The following is a 1,254-nucleotide window of genomic DNA, read 5'->3' on the forward strand; positions in this document are numbered from 1 at the left end:
GACCTGTCACCAACAAGAGCTGTCCGTCTATTTCTGTCCTGAGCCACAGTCTCCATCTCTGTCCAGTTGTATACCATCTCCTAAGGTCAGAGTCTAACTACGAGCTAAATTGATATCGCAAAAATCTTTCCACTGCGGCTACCTGTGATGTTTTACCAGTTTTATTCAGAGCCTCCACATTCCACCTTCCGATTCTTGTTGTTGTGACTAACAGTCAGTCGTCAGTCGACACATTTTCTTTGTCTATTCAAAATAGCTGTTACCTGTGTGCGTGGTGTAGCGATTTGGCGCTTCGCCGTCGCACGCAGAAGACCTGAGCTCGATTCCAGTGTGGGGAGAATCTTTATCGACAGTTTCGGTTATTCTGTTACGACATTATTTCCCTCCCAGCACACCCTTTGATCCTGATAGGCAGGGTCGAAGAAAGCCGCTTCCTAGATTATCTGAACTGTGTCAATGGGGATGTAAAACACCTGCATTAAGAAAGAAAGGGTTTCACAGCCAGGCCTCTTATAAGTTATGCAGTTGGCTGTAAATTACCTAAATTGGGTCACTATGGACGTAATTAGTAAATAGGTTTATTCAGTGTTTAAGGTCTTTGGCCCACACCCCATCATGTAGTAAACCTTAATATTTCGTTAAATAAAGTTTCCCTGATGGAAAAATACAAGTTGTGCACACTTCTCTTATCCTGGGTCAAACATTGCATATTTCTGTCACTGGGTCGAGTCAGGCTGGGAGGAATTGACAATTTCTTTTGACCTGTCAGATTGGGACAATAAGAAACAAAATGAAATTCGTCTTCAATTTCAGGAGAGTTACACCTCTCACATAAGGGTGAATTTAATTCATCATTTCCACCAATAACAATTGTTATTTAATGGAAGGCTATGACTTTTTTTAACAAGGTTATGGCTCTTCTACTCCAATACTTTTGGAGGTTGATGATAATATTATACTCAGCTGTTTCTGGAAACAGAATAGTAAGAGAGAATAAATTATAATTGCGGCAGACTTCTTCCTCTATGTTCTGCACAGAATGCATAAGGGCCAGTTTTTTTTGTGGGTTTTTAAAATAATCTTTCCCCATCACCAGGCCAACGCTTGTCATGCCTATCAGATCTTCCGCCGTAACGGTATCCCGAAGGAGCAGATTGTGCTGATGATGTATGATGACGTAGCTTACAATCACCAGAACCCGTACAAAGGTAGAATTTCTCTCTCTCTCTCTCTCTCTCTCTCTCTCTCTCTCTC

General features: G+C 41.6%; 1 protein-coding gene across 1 annotated transcript in view; it reads left to right on the top strand.

Annotated features, from left to right (window-relative positions):
• Positions 1-314: 314 nt before the first annotated feature.
• Positions 315-1,254, top strand: part of LOC101858676 (vacuolar-processing enzyme gamma-isozyme) — a gene marked incomplete at its 3' end in the record, with an annotated part of 23,289 nt that continues 22,349 nt past the window's right edge. The window contains exon 1 of the mRNA XM_013089746.1: positions 315-1,208. Within this exon, the coding sequence (XP_012945200.1) occupies positions 1,040-1,208 (169 nt within the window). The remainder of the gene's footprint in view (positions 1,209-1,254) is intronic.

Source organism: Aplysia californica, unplaced genomic scaffold, assembly GCF_000002075.1.
Source record: "Aplysia californica isolate F4 #8 unplaced genomic scaffold, AplCal3.0 scaffold01034, whole genome shotgun sequence".
Classification (NCBI taxonomy): Eukaryota; Metazoa; Mollusca; class Gastropoda; order Aplysiida; family Aplysiidae; genus Aplysia; species Aplysia californica.